This window comes from Pelobates fuscus, chromosome 10, assembly GCF_036172605.1.
Source record: "Pelobates fuscus isolate aPelFus1 chromosome 10, aPelFus1.pri, whole genome shotgun sequence".
Taxonomy (NCBI): domain Eukaryota; kingdom Metazoa; phylum Chordata; class Amphibia; order Anura; family Pelobatidae; genus Pelobates; species Pelobates fuscus.
In genome coordinates, this window is record NC_086326.1 from 88,874,019 (window position 1) to 88,891,576 (window position 17,558).

The window sequence follows — 17,558 nt, forward strand, 5'->3', positions numbered from 1 at the left end:
ATATACATTTGTAATATTTGTATGGTACTCTGTTACCATAAATGATTTACCTTATATAAAACTATTCATTCCTCTCTCAATGTTTCAGAAGTCTACATCCATCCCAAATTAATTTCTTATTATGGTTACACAGGTCACTATTTAAAGAGACACTAAGGCTTTAGTGTATGCTTAGATAACTGCAAAACAAATGGGTTGCTCCAACCATCATAACCACTACAGCCAGCTGCGGCGACGATGATGCTAGGAATAACCTGCCAGGTTCCTTGGTAATGGGGAAACCATTTAAGAACCGTTTGCCCCCTTAATTGGGTAACTGTTGGGCTCTGAGGCTCCATGCTGGTCTGGTGACGTGAATCCTGCAGAGCTGCAGAAGCTGGAAGCCATTGCTGTCACCATTCATTGACTGGGAGCATCTTCTAACTCCTCTCATCTAATGACTGACACTCTGTGCATTAAAATTTTGGACCACTTTGTCTCCGTATTCTTTCCTATGCCTGGCAAAGCTTGACACTAAGCGGAGCTATTGCCGTCAAGCCTTGTCCTTTCCCCCGGCGGCTGTAGGGAAATTTAACTCATTCCATGGGGCCACGAGCTGAAGAGCAGCAGAGTATGGCAGCACCCACGAGGGAACGATTCAGGTCTGTTAATCTCACCTTTGCCTGCCCCCGAACCCTGAGTGGCGATATCACTGTCGAGGGTCTTTACAAATTATGCAAATTTGCAAATGATGCGAAGATACCAATTGGTGACAGATCCGCTTTAAAGCTACAGAAATTTTGCAACAAACATGAAAGCCTTAAACTTACTCCCAGGGGTACCAATACAAGCACATGTATGACATCTATGTTCTATTCATCTCCACATTAATGCATAGGAGAGATGTTTAGTAATTTTCTATGAGAGAATCAAAATTTAGTGCCTGCCCCCTAGCCATCAATCACCTTTTTTCCATCAAGAATCTCTCTTTTTTTGTCACCACCAGTGGAATACAGAGTCAAACATACACACGAACATGCTCAGCCAATGCGCATTTTTGTTGCTTTATAATTGTTGCTTTATAATTCAACTTTATAATTTCAACTCAAGAATTAGACCAATCACTGATTTGTCCAAATTTGGACGAATTGCAGTTCTACCAAAACTAATCTCCAAGTCTATTGGAGTTTGTATGGTGGCATCTTATAGGAATTTGATACTAAGAAGTTTTTTTATTTTTTATTATTATTTGTATATCTGGGTACAGTCATCATCAGCTTTATATTTAATGCAATAGGATGCTTTGTCCACAAGGTAGAACATAGGGCAGTTAACAATCTATTCATTTTATCCCTTTTGTAGAGCTTGAATAGCTTAGTTATAGAAGTAATAAAGCTAAAAAAAAACATGTATAATAAAGAATGATGATAGGTCTGATGTTAATTGGTAGGAAAGATTTCAGTATTCTAGGAGATGGTCACGCTAGCAGTGTCTTGAAGGTTCCAACAGCCTCTAGACTAAATTGCGTAGCTCATTAGAGCAATTTTAATTTGAATTCTTAATCTCACGCAATGTGGGTTCACTTGGAGAACTTCACAACCAATTATGTCACACTTTGTTCTGCACTGTGGAGTAGTTGTAGTCTCCAAGTAAGTACTGTGTGCAGATATTTCCTTAATTCTAGGTGCATAGAGTCAAATGCCTGGACCAGTGATTCAAGGGCCAGTGCCTGTAGTCATTAATTGATGCCTCTGAGTATCTTTAAATGGCAGTATCAAGCATTAAGGGAACACTATAGGGTCAGGAACACAAACATATATTCCTGACCCTATAGTGTTAAAACCATCATATTTGCCTCCCTAAATATAGTAACATTTTACTTGTATTCAAGTTTGCAGCTGCTGCCTCTGTCCCTGATCTGCCTGCATGCCTTACATCATCAGAAATGATTCTGTGAGCCAACCACAATGCTTTCCCATTGAATTGGTTTAGCTTGTCAAGGAGGCAGATCAGGGGCAGAGCCAACACACAGCCCTGGCCAATCAGCATTCTCTCTTAGGGATGAATTGAATCAATGCATTTCTATGAGGAAAGTTTGGTGTCTTCATGCAGATGATGGAGACACTGAATGGCAGTTCTGCTCACTGTGCAGCACTGCCCCAGGAAATACCTCTAGTAGTCATCTGAAGAGTGGCCAGTGGAGTTATCACTATCGTGTAATGTAAATACTGCATTTTCTCTGAAAAGTCAGTGTTTACTGCAAAATGTCTGAAGGGAAGGATTCTAGTCACCAGAACAAATTCAATAAGCTGTAGTTGTTCTAGTGACTATAGTAGTGTCCCTGTAAGTAATATTTACACCTGCATACCCAGGTTTACACTATGAACAAAGACGAAGCTGAGATTTCACCTATTCTAGAGGTTATCACTCAGATGCAGCCAGGTCTGCAGGTCTAGCCCACTCTGTCTTGCCCAAGTAAAATTTTAGATTTTGTAAACTGATCTCATTCATAAATACGATATGATTGTGATGAAGAATTATTATTATTATTATTATTATTATTATTTATAATGAGTGCATTTTTTGGTCACTGACCTGGAGTTGCTATCTTAGTTCCATTATCATTTTCCTGATTGCAGCATTGGTCTCAAACGGGGCATAACAGTCAACACCTACATGTTTTTATACATGTTTGAACCTGTCTTATATCCATGCCATTTCATTGCTCTGTTAGGAGTATATTGAAACCCTATAAAACAAATAGGTAAAATTAACATATCCACACATTTTTAAGACAGCACTAGTTTCTCTTATTGATGAAGACATTATATCATGAAGACATGTGTCACACACCACTGCCCACTGCCCATTAAACAAACCACAGAAACATAGAATGTGATGGCAGATAAGAACGGTTTGGTCCATCTAGTCTGCCCAATTTTCTAAATACTTTCATTTAGACATGTGCAATTCTTTCGGTCCGAATTTAAATTCGGACGAATTTAGACAATTTAGACATTCGGATGCTTCCGAATGTCCGAATGTCCTAATTTCTGAATTGCCGAATTTCTGAAGTGCCGAACCGAACCGAATTGCTGAAGACTCGAATTGCCAAAGTGCTTCGGATTTCTGAAAAATGGCAAAACAGGAGCGGGAGAGAAAATTAAGGGAATGATGACAGGAATCTAACCCTAACCGTAGCCCTAACTCTACTCCTAGCCCTAGCCCTAACCCTAACCCTAACCCTACCCCTAACCCTATTCAATTACACCACAATAAAAGTGTGAGTTTGAACAAAAACTGGAGGTGGAGCATTTTGTTTTCTTTTCGGCTATAGTGGAAATTTGAGTAAGCGTGGAATTGTAGTATCTGTAAATATATTCTTTAAGCCTGCAGATTCTGTGTGTATTTTGGAATTCAACCGCCTGATTTATAATTTTTCCCCATTATTTCTAGCTCTCGACCCTTGTTCTGCCTACATAAGCTTGAACGAACCATGGAGGAATACAGACCACCTATTTAATGAATCCCAAGACAAACCCATGTGTGACAACCATCTGGAGGGAGAATGGTATCGTTTCACTGGGATGGCTGGCGATGCTATGCCCACTTTCTGTATCCCAGAAAATCACTGTGGCACTCATTCTCCAATCTGGCTCAACGGGAGTCACCCAAGTGAATCAGAAGGCATTGTGCAAAGGCAAGCTTGTGCCAGCTTCAACGATAACTGCTGCCAGTGGAATACTACTGTGGATATCAAAGCCTGCCCTGGAGGGTACTATGTCTATCGTCTCACCAAACCCAACGTCTGCTTTCATGTCTACTGTGGCCGTACGTATTCAAACTTTGTTTGCCCTATATATTAATGAAATGTGTAAATAATATGTACATATTAAGGTAGATTGGAATATGTCTTTTTATGTATTTACTTTCTTCTTTAAGTAGCTCGCCATAATATTCTTCTATATCACCCAAAAATATTAATAAGCAATCTGATGTTCTTTAGAAAAATGTACATGTATCCTACTCCCATTACAAACAGCAGTATATATGTGGAAAAACATTTTTGTTTACAGATTGGACAGCTTAACAATGTTACAGAGGGAGAGAGACAGGAGGCCTTTTTCCCGAAAATCAGAGAATAGTGAGCGCAGTGTTATGTCCACTGTTCTATATAGTTATGACTACAATGACGTCAGAATGTTTAGCTAAAACTTTGACTATATAAATACACATAAGAAAACCCTTTTTCCTTTTGGTATAAACTCACAAATTATCATCTGTTCCTTTACCCCAAAGACATAGAAACCTAAAATGAATGAACAGAAACATAGAATATGCAATATTCTACAAATGCTTTGTCCTAAACAAATATTTCTTTTGCAGTTTAGGACACGTAAGGCCCTTATGCTACTTCTCCATCTGTTTTGCCTGTTTAAGTATCATTATTTTATTAATATATTGTGGGCATGATTGACGGTGCTATTTAAATAGTTTGCTGATAATTCTTTACTTTAATAACTAATTTCACCAAATATCATTACCGCTCCTGCATCAGTCGTGTTGTATACTTTTTAATTAATTAATATACCGTAACTTGATAACATGTATTTATTAGTATAGTTCTAGATAAACATGTATTCTTACGCTTTTTTTGCAGCTTAATCCCAAAACATGGTTTTCTTGAAAAGTGAATAGTGCACCTAACGGGAAATGTCAATTTTAATGGCTTGGCTAATGTAGAAAATATATCAAGCATATTTTCAATGTGTTTATTTGCGGCATATACGTGAACACCATTTCCCCTGAATTTGCTTCTTTATTTTTTGCTAGATTTTTATGACATCTGTGATCTGATGGATTGCCGGGGAACATGCTTGGATACCGGTGATTGTGTGTGTGGTCCTGGAACTGTTCTTGGTCCTGATGGTCAAACTTGTCTTGGTAAGTCTTGACCGTTCACCCACTATTTTTTTCTTTCTCTCACATATTCTGCAGACTTGATATTTAGTTACTGTGGCCTTGACCAGACTCACAATTATGACATTGCGTTTGATGTATTGTTTAAAACTGGAGAAACCATCAGCACGAGTCACCATGAATGGAGTTTGACACTTCTGAATTCCCTGAATGAAGTTTGACACTTCTGATCAAAAGTTTTTCATTCTGTGTGAATCTCCTATGTATTGTTACACACGTCTTCAACAGTTTCTTCGTATTTCTTAGTCTGTCAACGATGGTTTGATTCCTCATGTGAAATGATTCCGGCAATATCCCAAGCTTTCCTACAGAATTAATAAGAAATTCTCTCTATTCATTTACACGTATGTAAGAGATAATGCAGTTCACATGCTCACATGCTTGTTATTGACGATGGATTGTAATATCACATTTAAATTGATAAGGCTAAGTACAGTCAGGGAGTCTTGAACTGTCACATAGGGTAGCAGGAGCCCCGTGAGGCGAGTCAAGCAGGGGCATCTGGTGGTTCCCAGGTAAGAAGGCAAATTATTCTAAAACGGTTCGATTGCTCATTGGGCGGGGGGATGTCATGGCACTCCTGGCACCATAACCACTACAATATACTGTAGTGGTTATAGTGCTTGTAATATTTATTTAAGAATTTAGAAAGCATGCAAGTACAATTGTATTTTGTTATATACTGCAATTCTAAAGTTGTTCTAAAAATGTTAATATTCACCAGAGTAATTGGAACAGAACGACCATAGGATATAAACTAGCAGTTTCGAAACAAAAAAATATATCATCCAGTATTTCGGGTGCTGAACATGATACATTTTCAAAGAGCATGCCGTATTTAATAATTGTCTGGGGCTTAGGTCCTGTGGATTTTCCTAGCATTGCCTACTGTAACAAGAGTCATTAAACTTCAATCTAATGTTGATATGATATACAGGCTGAGGATCTGATCATCTTAATGGATAATCAGTATCACCTTCCTAGGAGCTAAATAATAGTCAGGCTTTAACAATGCATGCATCCCAGAAAGAATATTTTTAGTTTCCATCTGCCAAAAGAACAGAAGCTGAACACCGTCTGATTTATAGCTCCTCTGACTCGATGTAGGATAAAAAAAAAATCATCTGTCAGCTGCTATTTCTGATCCATTCATTTGGAGAGGCTAAATCATGTTAGAGAGATGGCAGCTTCAAAAGAGATGGGACGGCAGAAGCTTGTTAGGGAGGTCTGGAACGGGGACAGAAATAAGTGAGGAAATGACTGAAGACTGAAAGGGAATAAATGAATTGTGAGAAATATTAAATAAAACTGTTCTCTTCAATGATATACAAATCCTTGTAGATCAATTTGGCAAACATTGAAATTTAAATAGTCTATAAATGTTGTAATGGTGTGTTCCTTGCGGGGAACTTTTTTCCAGGTCTATAAACCACAAGTATAATCTCCCATTGTATATTCCCTGCTGAGTTCTTGCGCCTTTTAAAGGGACACTATAGGCACCCAGACCACTTCAGCTCATTGAATGGTCTGGGTGCAGTGTCCCAGGTCCCTTAACCCTGCAAAGGTTCAGGGACCTGCAAAGGTTTAAGAACATGCAATAATTACCTGTGAGGGTTAACTCCACCTCTAGTTGCTGTCTACCAGGCAGCCACTAGAGAGACTTCTGGGTTATTAGGTGACTTTTGGTTGCCGACCTGATGCTGTTCGTCCTCACGCTTTGCATGGGGACATCCAGCGTCACCCGAAAGCCCATAGGAAAGCATTGTACAATGCTTTTCTGTGGCTGTGCTAATGCGAGCACAGCCATTGCCAAATGTTTCCAGTTCACATATTTTGGGCTGAAATTTTAAATTCACTTTGCATTCTCACTTTAGTGTGGCCTTACATTGAACATCACACCAGGGGGATAATTTATAGAGATTGGAAAATAAAAAATAGTGGATTTTAGTGGATTTATCAAAGGCCAAGAGAAGTATATACAATCAGTCTATTCTATAGATTGAAGATGGCCCAAGACAATATTCTGCCTGAATCCACGAACAGTAACATGCTGAAGAAAACACTTGCTGAAGCCACACTCACACAAAGCACACTCATTAAACATAATTAGTATTATTTATAAAGAGCCAACACATTCTGCAGCGCAGTACAATATGTGGACTAACAAACAAATAGTTGCTTGGAGAGTTTACAATGACGGCTTAGTTTTTTAGATGACAGTGTTGCAGGAGAGAAGGTTGATTAGTGAGGTGTGTGGTGTGATAGATGCTAACAGTTTGATAGGCATTCTTGAAGAAGTGAATTTTCAGTGGTTTTTAAGCAATGGAGACTGGGTGAGAGTCTACTGGTGCAGGGAAGGGAGATCCATATGAACTTTGCAACCCTAGTGAAGTCATTTAGGTGAAAGTCAGACGGAGGTTTTCAAAGTGACCTGGATGGACATGCTTGTGTATTAGTGAAGATAGCTAGAGAGAAGCAGTATTATGAAGAGATTTGTAAGTGAGGACCAGAATTTTAAATTGAATGCCATTGGAGAATGACAGGAAGATGAGCCTTGTCAACAATTATTATAGACTATAGCATACAATGAAACCTTCATAGAATTTATTTTTCACTTTCTCTCCCCATCAGTTGATATGCCATTTCACTGCCTCCCATTTTCATTTCCTGTCTCTCTGCATGCCCCAATTAATGTCCCGTGCCACTGACTCACAGCCTATATACAGAATTCAGCTCTGCAAATTCATATCCTTTTCAATTTCACAATATCTTTCTCCCTAGTTTATATTAGCACAGCTTATTTATGATTCTCAACCATAGTATGCCAATTAATCTTCAACTTCCATATGCCATAGTCCTGAATTCATCTCATCCAGACATACTCCTCTGACCCTTTTCTCTTAGCTGTGTTCGGCCAATTTGTCACACCAGTCCTATACCTCCAGATAACCATCCTACAATATATCTCCCTTTACCGTTTCATAGCCTTATTTCCCCAAAGTGTCTCTATCTCTCTCTCTCTCTCAAACTGCAGCCTCCATACACAACACTTTAAGCATCTCCCACACAATGCTCACATACTTCCATACAACACCTCAAGCAGCCTACACACAGCCTCCCCATTCTCAACTCTCACAAATCCAACAATCATAATCTCTTGTCATTTGCAGAAAATGTTCCTTAAGTGCTATTTCATGTGGTTTATGTACATGTATTTTGTTGTTGTTTTTTTATGGTAATCTCAAAAATACAATTTCAAACCATTTGACTGAAAAATACATTGTGATGTAACATTATAAATATTGCATGTCACCCTCCCACAGGTCATCCTCTGAGAGGACCATAGAGGAATCTGGAACATAGGTTGTTAATAAACTAGCTTCACCTATATCATACAAGCAGGATTGTGCCATCCAGATAGAGACATTTTCACAATTTGCATTCAAAACACAGTGACATATGGTAGTGACGTAAGGGTTACATTTAAACAAAATCTTTTGGGAATCATTGCAAAATGTACTTTAGCTGATGTAAATCCTACTAGGTTTCCATCATACTCAGCCATGTGCCAGTACCATTTAATGTGTTGTAGCTAATGATAATGTTTGAAGAACATATTATCTGGTCACAGTTGCGTTTTTTTGCAGTTTTAGTTTTTCTGTTTACAACATATCTCTCTAGTAGTGCGCTACAAGAGCAGCATTTCTTTGTACGGCCTGGTTGCTGTGTAATTGCTTCTGAGATATATCAGGTTGCATTAAGGCACAGAGTTACTTTGTGCTATTCTTTTGAAATGTTGTCATCCGTATGGCATCAGTCATAATGGCATATATTCAAAATGACAACGCTGAAAAGTCCTCCTAATTGACAGTGAATTGAGCAATGAAATTGCAGGGGAATGATCTATACACTAAAACTGCTTTATTTAGCTAAAGTAATTTAGGTGACTATAGTGTTCCTTTAACACCTTATCTGTGACACTAACCCTCACCTTTCATTAAACAGAGGCTTGGTGTTTTATTTTTATTATATGCTACTTACATTGCTTACCACTCTTGTTCTTGTATACATCTTGTAACAGAGCTCCCTGTACCCCTGGTTGGGTACCTCCGCCAAGGACCGCTCCCTAGCTGGAACAGGGGACAAACCGCAACAGTTCTGCCGACAGTCACCGTGGCTTGACTGGGGTCCTGGATCCACTCCCTCCTGGAGCCGAATGGGGAATTCGCTCTAGACACCCCCAGGCACTCAACGACACTCAGTCCTGGGAGCTCTAGTCCTTAAAAGGACTTTCCCCATTGAATCCTCCACACTGGAACAGTGATTAAAGAGTAGCCCTTTCCCCTCCCAGTAACCAGACGACACATAGTTCTGGGAGTACAAGCTGGAATACCTTTTATTGGCAGCCACAACTGGCCTTATATGCAGGTCCCTATGCAAGGGGCACTCCCCCCTGGACCTAAGAGAAAAACCACAGTAGAAACAAATACACAATTACATTGGCTCTCAGGTCTAGGACACTCCCATACATAATAAGATAATCCCTCCCCTGTGCCTGGGAGATAATTGAGTCAAGTACTGTATTAAACTCAATTATCTCCAGGTAAAAAAACACAAATTTCCCAAACACCCCAAAATTACCTTAAACATAAATAAAACCCTACAAAAGTTACATCCTCATAGCCCCGATCTGGGTGACCAACATATCCAAAAATCACTTAGATTGGTTCAGTGGTTCAGAAATTTCCTGTAAGTCATAATTTGACTGACCACATGCATGGTCCCATGCCCAAAACAGTTCCAGAGAAGCAGGACTTGCAGTCAAGTCTAGTTCGGTAGTTTAAAAACTGCACAAACTACCAAACTTAGTCAATGTTCTTACCCTGGAGCTTGTTCCCCTTGTTTGTGGGAACGGTTTCACCGAACAGTGTCTTTATAAGTGTTGTAGAACCGAACGCAGGTGATCATGGAGGTCCAGTGGTGTTCGGGAGTTTGAACTTGACGACCAAACATCGCTGCCTGTGTTCATGCGAACAAGATGGCCGTCACCTTGTGGTCGTCCATAGGAAATGCGGCCACCCAGACGAAAACTTAGAACACTGCGGTGGAAATTGCTACAAAGTATCAATTAGGCTTAACAAGCTCCAGGGTGGTCTCTAGTTCGTGCAGCTGTTTGGTTCCCGAACCACATAGTCCAAATACACGAATGGAGACTTTTACATTACATTTTACAGGGTTCATAGTCTCTGGGCAGAAGGCTGGCAAGCAGGTTCCTCCAGGAACTCAAGGCAAACTCAATTGGAAAGGGGATTTTGTCACACATCTGTTAAAATCTTTTTAATACAAATCATGGTAGTTGCCTAATTTGGAGATCAGGATAACCTTCATGTAGATCTGGATATACCTCACATTTTCTTTGTACATGATTGTTACAAGGCATGTTAAATCTGCACTGCATTTTGGGTTTGATATAGTAATTTAATGTTTACCTGTGATGCAAGTGAGTAAAAAACTCTTATGAGATACACCTTTTAATTAGAACACACTATAAACTATAACATTTATCCAGCCTGTAAGTGTTTTTTTTTTTTTTTTTTTTTTTTTTTTTACAATAAAATGTATTTCTACACTTTTCAGATGAAAATGAATGTGAACAAAGTAATGGTGGCTGCAGTGAGATTTGTATAAACCTGAAGAATTCTCACCGATGTGAATGTGGAAAAGGAAGGATCCTAGGGAGAGATGAAAAATCTTGTGAAGGTAAGAAAGATCTAGTGTGAGTACTGTCTCTAGAGTAAAAGATTAGTTACATTTCCAAACTTGCATCTACTACATAGTGTTTCATATAGAGAAGAAGTAAAGATGACTAATTTATGCCCCATCTATAGAGGAGAAGTAAAGATGACTAATTTATGCCCCATCTATAGAGGAGAAGTAAAGATGAATCATTTATGCCCCATCTATAGAGGAGATGTAAAGATGAATCATTTATGCCCCATCTATAGAGGAGAAGTAAAGATGACTCATTTATGCCCCATCTATAGAGGAGAAGTAAATATGACTAATTTATGCCCCATCTATAGAGGAGAAGTAAAGATGAATCATTTATGCCCCATCTATAGAGGAGAAGTAAAGATGAATCATTTATGCCCCATCTATAGAGGAGAAGTAAAGATGACTCATTTATGTTCCACAGTGATTTGTAAGAATTTGTAACTATATAGAAAATATATATTTGTGGCTTCTCTCGGTATACGTAAATGTCATTCACTCTGCATTGAATATGTAGCCTTATTGCAAACATTATATTAATCAAAGTGTGTAAAATATCTGACAATATGTAGTTTAGTCAAATAATAATCTAATTTTTAAGTCCTGCTTCTTATGAGCCAAATATGGTACTTTTATTAAATATTTATATATGATAATGCAGAGAAACCCCAGTAGTGATATAACATGGTCTGACAACTTGCTTGTTTCTGTTCTAGATATGATAAAGTGAAACGTACATTGTCTTAATTAAAGGATTACTGCAATCTTTATTTTATTTTAAAATGCCTTACTGGGCACTTGTAGCATGTCCACTTTTCTATTTTAATTTAAAAAAGACCCTGTAAAAGACAATAGAATTAAAGTTGGGGAACGACAGGTGAGGGTATTTGAAAATAAATGAATACATTTTAATAATGATATTTATATAGGAATAGATATAGTGAGGTGGGGAGGGAAAGCACTGAGGTAGGTGAGATCTAGGTTTCCCCTTGTAGGCTAGTAATTTGCGCTGACAATAGATATAATTTTTGCACTGAATTGACATCAAGCAGAAAGTCTTCACATACAGAGTTCTATCTCCACTGATCTCTATTTGAATACAGTAAGTTGGTGGAGTTTTAATGGGTTGGGTCCAAGTTCTGTACGTGGGTCAACAGGATTAATCTGTGATGCACGTATGTTCATTGTTAGTAGATGGAATTATGTATTGTATGGTCTGCTGGTCAGGGAGCTGGAAACAAAGTTCTCTGTAAGCCAAGCTAATTGAGTAATTACCATACCTATGGACCACGGTGGGTCATCATTGAGACTGAAATGATTATACGAGGGAATGGATACATCCAAATGAGATGTCACTTACCTAATGGCAAACTAAGGGTGTCCCTAGGTATGTCAGTCTAATCACTTGTCTACCTATTTTTGTTTGTAGATAATTATTCTTCCTGTTATTTCTAATCTTGGTCGCCTTTTTCACCGTTTAAAGGTCCTTAAAAGTTCCAGTTTGGGCTATAGAACACCCTGCACAGCGGTGTCTGTTACTGCAGGTTTCTTGTGTTACTGGCTGAACAGACATTCTACAGAGAGATAAGGGAGTGAGTTCAAATGTGGGCAACTAGAGCATACTGTTAGATTTAGTTCAGAGATAGAGAAATTAACTAAGATGTGATTAGTATACTACCCTTATACTCTCATGCTGTGGGCAAATCAGCTGCCATGAGCAGTCTTTACCTGGAGAAAGTGCCCGTGGTGAAACACAAAAGCACGTTTAAGTATCTTGAACATTTAGGTAGGAGGAGGAGGTACACGGTGAAGTACAGGAAAGGACACTACAGACATCTGTAATGGGTCTGAACATTACAAAAGAGTTGTTGACTAGAGTAAAAGGGCTTGTTTTGAACAGGGCCTACTTCACGCTATGGTTCATTATTTTATTTTTCAACTACCTGCTGTTTTATATACCCATTATAGATCTATATATAGCTGTGTGTGGATATTGCACAAAAGACCGTGTCAAACATCCCACGGTGTAAGCAGTACCACGTAATATCTACTGATATGCATGCTTTAGCAGTAACAATAAGATCTCAAGAAAAAAATGGAAGTATATCTGACAAATAAAGAGTATATGTTGCTTAATGGAAGAATTGATTCAATCAACAACATAATGTAAAAAGTATTACATTTAACTTTGAAGGCCTCTCACAGGACATTATTTGTATGTGGGTTTGATATGAGAGCTTTGTTGTTGTTTTTTGTTTTTTTTTAACAATAATGAAGCTAAAGATTGCACTATATTAATTAAGGGGGAAAAATCCTTTTCCATTTGCTTGTATGGAAACAAAGACAATCTGCACAGTTCAATGGTTAATATTGTATACCAGCATTAATTAGTTGCATATTTGGGGTTTTACAGAACTCCTGTAATCCAGTGGTTACTGTTTAGGCTGCACTCACTGCATCATAGTCATTCGAACCAACCCACTGGTTTCCGATTAATGAACCCTATCATTGTGGGCCAAGTGCTTATTTAATCCCATTCGCTTTACGGAAAACATGGTAAAGAATTGATAAAAAAAGTACTACTTGAAAATAAGGCATTTGTTGCAGAACAAGCTATTTCGGTGATGATAAAGGTAACTGACCACCAGTTATCGCAAAGCCACATGTAGACTATTTCCTCTTCGAAACCAGTAAAGTTAAAGATAATGACTTAAAATAAAAAAGGGTCATGAACAGTTTAAATGCTGTACACTTTTTTTTACACAAGTTATTTCTATAATCTAAACGTCCTCAGAAAAATTTGTCAAATGTCTGATGAATGGAGAAATTTGGGATGACACAATAATCTCAGAGACTCTTCACTCTGACTTTGGATGTATATATATATCACAAGACAAGTAGAAGCATCTATGAGATTATTTCATATGGTAAATATTTTATTGTGATATTTAACTTGCATATCTGTTATGGCTGTGGACTGATTCACATCAAACAGGGTTATTTACTAATGTGAGAATTCAAGGTGATTTCAAAGTGAATTTCACACTTACGGTCAAAGTAGCTGAATAGAAAGCATAGTTGACTTCGAGAATTTTTCCTGTTTGACCTTAACTTTTAAATTCACTTTGAATTCACATTCAATTCTCACTTTAGTGAATAACCTTGACGGTATAAATGTCCTCCTTCCTCTACAGATTTTAGAACAGGTGAATAAAGTACAACTTATAGTCATAATGAAGCCATATAAATTATATGTGTGTGCATATGCTTTTTTTGAATTTTTTTTGTATAAATTCTTTATTTGTTTGGAAGATTTGTACTTTTGCAGAAAAAGTAAGTCTTACATCACACAACAGTTTACAAGTTCTAGTGGTTTATAGTTGCTTTGCCACTGGAGGGCCGTCATTGTTTTGTGCAGCACCCTCAGAGGCCCCTCTCCCGCCCTTGGAACAGTGGTGTGCGGGTATGGTACCGCGTGGGCATTGTGGGTGCTCAGGTATCTCCTGGGTGCCATGCTTCATCCTACAGGGAATCTGTTTGAGCTGTGCATGGTTTGTCGGAATGGCCCTGCGGTGTGTTAGGCCCATGGCCTTTGGGGTAGTGTATTAGGCTGTGTCTTCAGTGGCCTTGTTATGGCATGTACTGCCGTGTGTGCAGGCTTCCTTATGAAGGGGAGGGGGGGGTCGTAGAGTTGGGCCTGTTGGGCCCACTACGGTTCACAACGGTGTGCCCTGGTTTTCGAGTTTGCCTTCTGGGGAGGGTATAGTGCAGGGTCTAGTGCTGGTGTTTTGCTTGGGGTCCCAATGTGGACGTTCCCCAACCTGGTTGTGAGGAGTGTCAGGTCCGTTGGGCTTTGACGTTGTCCCCTCTGGGTTTGATTTCTCCCTGCCCTCCTGTTAGTAGTGTGTTGTTTACCCGCCGACGTCCCCGCTGGGGTCCTAGAGGGAAGTGTGGTGTGGGATCAGTTGCTGTCCCCGCACATCCAGGTCCACCCTCCCCCATTGTGGAGGGGGGTAGAAGGGGAAGAAGAGCATGAGAGATTTTCTACTGGGAAAGAAGGGGAAATTAAAGGTGGAGAAAGAGTGAGAGAGAGGAACAGGGAAGGAACTGGAAAGGGGGACAAGAGGAAGAAGAGAAGACAAAAAAAGCTAATGAATAAATAAATAAATAAATATAAAAAAAGAATAATTCAAAGGGGAGAAGTGTGGGTGTGAGTGGAGAGCGCCTTGTGAAGCCTTATTCGGGCTGCTGTGTGGCCCAGTTGTTGGGCTCGGTTGTCATTGTTTTAGTTTGATTCTTGCCTTGTGGATGCTGATTTGTCGGTCTTCTGAGTTGAAGGCTCAAGATGGTGTATGGGTATTTGGTTTTTAGTGTTGCGGTGCGTTCTGGTCTGGTCCTATGTAGTTGGTGTCCCATTGGTCCCATGTCTTGTGGAATGATTTGAATGAGTCATGTATTTGTGCTGTGAGTTTGTCGAGATTGCTTGTCTCTTTCAGTTTGTGTGTGACCTTTGTGGGGATGCGTTGGTATGCCCATAGTTCTGAGATCGCCTGTCTGGCTGCTAAGGTTATTCTGGCAGCTAGTTTCTTTTCACTCCTGGTGAGGGAGTCTGTAGGTTTGGTTAGCAGCATTGTCCAGGTGTCCACCGGGATGGTCTTTGCGATAACTTTTTCTATGAGTAGGTGTACCTCTATCCACAGGGGCTTGAGTTTGGGGCATTGCCACCAGCAGTGGAGGTAGGAGCCTGTTTCCCTGCATAGCTTCCAACATAAACCATTGGGTAGTCTGCCCATCTTGTGGAGTCGATATGGTGTCATATACCAACGGTATAAGGTTTTATAAGCCTGCTCCTTATGAGTGACGCACACTGTGAGGGAGCCTATTGCTGCTGAAATCTCCGACCAGTCGCTCGGGTCATCCGGTGGTCCGATGTCTCTTTCCCACGCTGCAACCTAGCTGAGGTTGATTTGGGATGTGTGTGTGGTTAACATATTGTAGATGCCGGATATCTGCCCTACGTGGATGGGTCGGTCAAAGCATTGCTTTTCGAATGGCGTCGGAGGTGCTGTTCCAGCTTGTTTGATCATGAGCATCTGGGCTAGGTCTCTTAATTGTATGTAGCGGAAGTAATCCGAAGTGCAAGTGATTCTGGGTTGGGAAGGGCGTATTCAAATATCTCACCTTGGCGGTATAGGTGGAGCAGTCTGGAGATGTCCCTCTGATCGAAGTTGCTGAAATGTTTCGGGGTCATTCCCGGTGGGAAAAATTACTGCGGTAGCTCGGTGTGACTGGCGCAATAAATAATAAGAGGTTTGTTCCACAGAGCCAGGGTATGCGTTACTGCATGAGAAGAAGGCAGTAGAAGCGGTCTGTGTGCTGGGGGTACCCACATATACGACAACGGTTGGTGCCAGCCTAGAATGTTGTGCTCCAGGTCTACCCACCTTTTGGTCCCAGGTGGTGCATGCTATTGTTGGAGATGCGCCAGCTGTGCTGTGTGGTGGTAGTGGAGAAAGTTGGGCAACCCGAGTACGCCCTGAGGTTTCGGCACGTACATTGTAGTTCTACGAATTCTTGTTTTTTTAAATTTCCATATAAACTTGTCTATTGCTGATTGTAAGGTTTTAAGGTCTGTTCTCAGTACTGGGATCGTCAGGGTCTGAAAGAGGTAGAGGAATCGGGGGAGTAGGTTCATCTTTATTGTGGCTACTCGGCCCAGCCATGAGACTCCCAATTTGTCCCATCTTTGCAGATCTGTTAGGGGCATCATAAGGAGTGGTTTGTAGTTGAGGTCGTAGATGTCTTCAAGGTTTGGTGAGAGATACTTGAGGGAGGTTGATGTTCTTTTGAAGGGAGATAGGGTGCGAAGAGTGTGGAACTGGTGTGTCTCCATCGCCAGCGGCATAAGTGTGGATCTTGTCAGATTGATTTTGTAACCAGACAGGGCCGCGTATTTCACAATTAGTGCTAGTGTTGCGTGTAGTGGTTGTATGGGGTCTGCTAGTGTCAGGAGGACGTTACCTGCATACGCTGCCACTTTGTATGTGTCTTGCCCGATCCTGATACCTTGTATGTCTGGATGGTTGTGTATGGCCTGCATGAGGGGTTCCAAAGAGATTGCAAATAATAAGGGAGATAGAGGGCAGCCTTGTCTGGTGCTGTTGGAGATCGTAAATGCCTGGGCTTCTATGTTGGGTAGCAGGAGTCGGCCCTTGGGAAGGTCGTATAGCGAGGCAAGGATGTTCAAAAACTTATCCGAAGATTCGATTTGTCAGAGTACTGTGAATAAGTAGGGCCAGAGCAGGCGGTCGACACCTTTTCGATGTCCAACGATAGTGCCACTGATAGAATTTGTCGGTGGTGAGCATGCCATATCGTGTCCAAGGCTTCTTGTGTTGTCCGCTGCTTGTCTTCGAGGGATGAAGCCGACCTGGTCCGGGTGGATTAATTTGGGTTGATGCGGTTGGCAAGTGCCTTGGCGATTATATTTAGGTCAATGTTGAGGAGGGAAATTGGCCTATAGTGGCCTGGATCCAAGCATTCTTTTGTCTGGTTTTGGGAAAAGGCAGATGTCAGCTGTGGGCATCTAGCGTGGCGGGGGTGTCCTTGTAGGAGTGCGTTAAAGACCTTATATAGGGTCTTGGGAGGTTTTATAGTATAGGACTGTGAAGCCGTCCAGGTTAGGTTTTTTTTATGGGTTTCAGTGTTTTAAATACCAGTGCGATCTCTTCTGCTTCCATGGTGGAGGCGAGGTGGTCCTTGGCCTTGGCCTTGGTGGGATACATTGGTCTGCCCATAGTTCTGAGATTGCCTGTCTGGCTGCTAAG

The 17,558-nt window shown here is 40.4% G+C and overlaps 1 protein-coding gene across 1 annotated transcript in view; it reads left to right on the plus strand.

Annotated features, from left to right (window-relative positions):
* OIT3 (oncoprotein induced transcript 3) overlaps positions 1-17,558 on the plus strand; it is a 63,367-nt gene that overhangs the window by 19,283 nt on the left and 26,526 nt on the right. Inside the window, exons 2-4 of the mRNA XM_063433980.1 lie at positions 3,436-3,810; positions 4,813-4,923; positions 10,597-10,719. Coding sequence (XP_063290050.1) covers positions 3,436-3,810; positions 4,813-4,923; positions 10,597-10,719 — 609 coding nt within the window. The remainder of the gene's footprint in view (positions 1-3,435; positions 3,811-4,812; positions 4,924-10,596; positions 10,720-17,558) is intronic.